Genomic DNA, 1081 nt, shown 5'->3' on the forward strand with positions numbered 1-1081 from the left:
TTGGTCAAACACAAAGTGAAGAAGCTGCCTCAGACCTCACTAAGGGTGGGAGGAACTGCTAGACATGACCTTGGAAGGTGCACTGGCCTTGACACGAGTACCAGCCCTGGCTGCAGCTCTGGCTCGGGCTCGGGCCCTCTCTTCCTCATCTTTCAGAGCCTCCTCATAGAGATCTGGTAAGGCACTGGGGACGGTACCAGTCACCTTGGCCATAAACTCCAGGACTTTCATCTTGCTGGTTTCAGCGTGGGCTCTCCGGCCCCACAGGAGCTCATAGCACGGGAGATTGCTGTCGCGCACCTGACGATACACCAGGTACTTTTCCTGCACCAGATCTTCTGTGATAAGCTTCCTGGGCTCCCCAAAGATTATGTGCCTCCTTCCAACATAAACACCCAAACCATTCAGGAATTCCCAGATCTCCTCCTCAGAGGCGCGGTCGCCATGCAAGAAGATCACACCGAGGACAAGCATCAGAAGCCCATTCTTCCGAAACCGCCCGCCACTGCTCTGACGCCCATCATCGCTGACATGTAGCTTGCTGACAAGGGCATAGGAATCACCACCCGGCTTGACTTCCTTCAACGCAAGACCAAAGACCAGCTGAACGCACTCAGCAACTCTCCTGAGGATCTCAGGGAACTTCCTCTTGTACCTTTTGTTCACAAGCTTCAGCAAGTCTGCCTTTATAATGGGCTCTTCCATTGTATACTTCTCCAGCAGGAATTCTATCAACATTCCCACCTTCTTGATCAGAGGATCTCTCTGAAAGCTCTCACCGGAGGCTGGGGCCTGGGAGGAATTTTTCCTTGCCTTAACCCGGCCCTTGGCACACACATCAGATCCTGGGCCTGAAACCCCTGCAGCACGAGAGCTAGTGGCTGGGGCTCCCTGAGGCTCCTGGCGAGTGCCAGCAGCAGGAGAGCTCGGGGGAGTACCCCGAGGAAGAGAAGAGGGGCACGAGGGCGACTCTTCTATCTGTGCTGCAGTGGCCTGAGCACCCCCGAGATTCTGGGTCTCCCTCCGGGCCTGGCGGCGCTTCTCACGGGCACGGAGCTTACTCTTCTGCCCCCGAGGCATG

General features: G+C 56.2%; 1 protein-coding gene across 1 annotated transcript; it reads right to left on the bottom strand.

The window, feature by feature from the left end:
• Nucleotides 1-39: 39 nt before the first annotated feature.
• On the bottom strand, nt 40-1080 carry LOC114884688 (melanoma-associated antigen B4-like). The gene has a single exon (XM_029203872.1). The coding sequence runs from the start codon at nt 1078-1080 to the stop codon at nt 40-42; it is 1041 nt and encodes a 346-aa protein (XP_029059705.1).
• Nucleotide 1081: the final 1 nt, after the last annotated feature.

This window comes from Monodon monoceros, unplaced genomic scaffold (assembly GCF_005190385.1).
Source record: "Monodon monoceros isolate NGI ecotype Baffin Bay Population unplaced genomic scaffold, NGI_Narwhal_1 Contig4278_ctg1, whole genome shotgun sequence".
Classification (NCBI taxonomy): domain Eukaryota; kingdom Metazoa; phylum Chordata; class Mammalia; order Artiodactyla; family Monodontidae; genus Monodon; species Monodon monoceros.

Bases quoted from the DNA above. Each gene is read 5' to 3' on its own strand.
- LOC114884688 (XM_029203872.1), bottom strand. From the start codon at position 1,080: ATGCCTCGGGGGCAGAAGAGTAAGCTCCGTGCCCGTGAGAAGCGCCGC.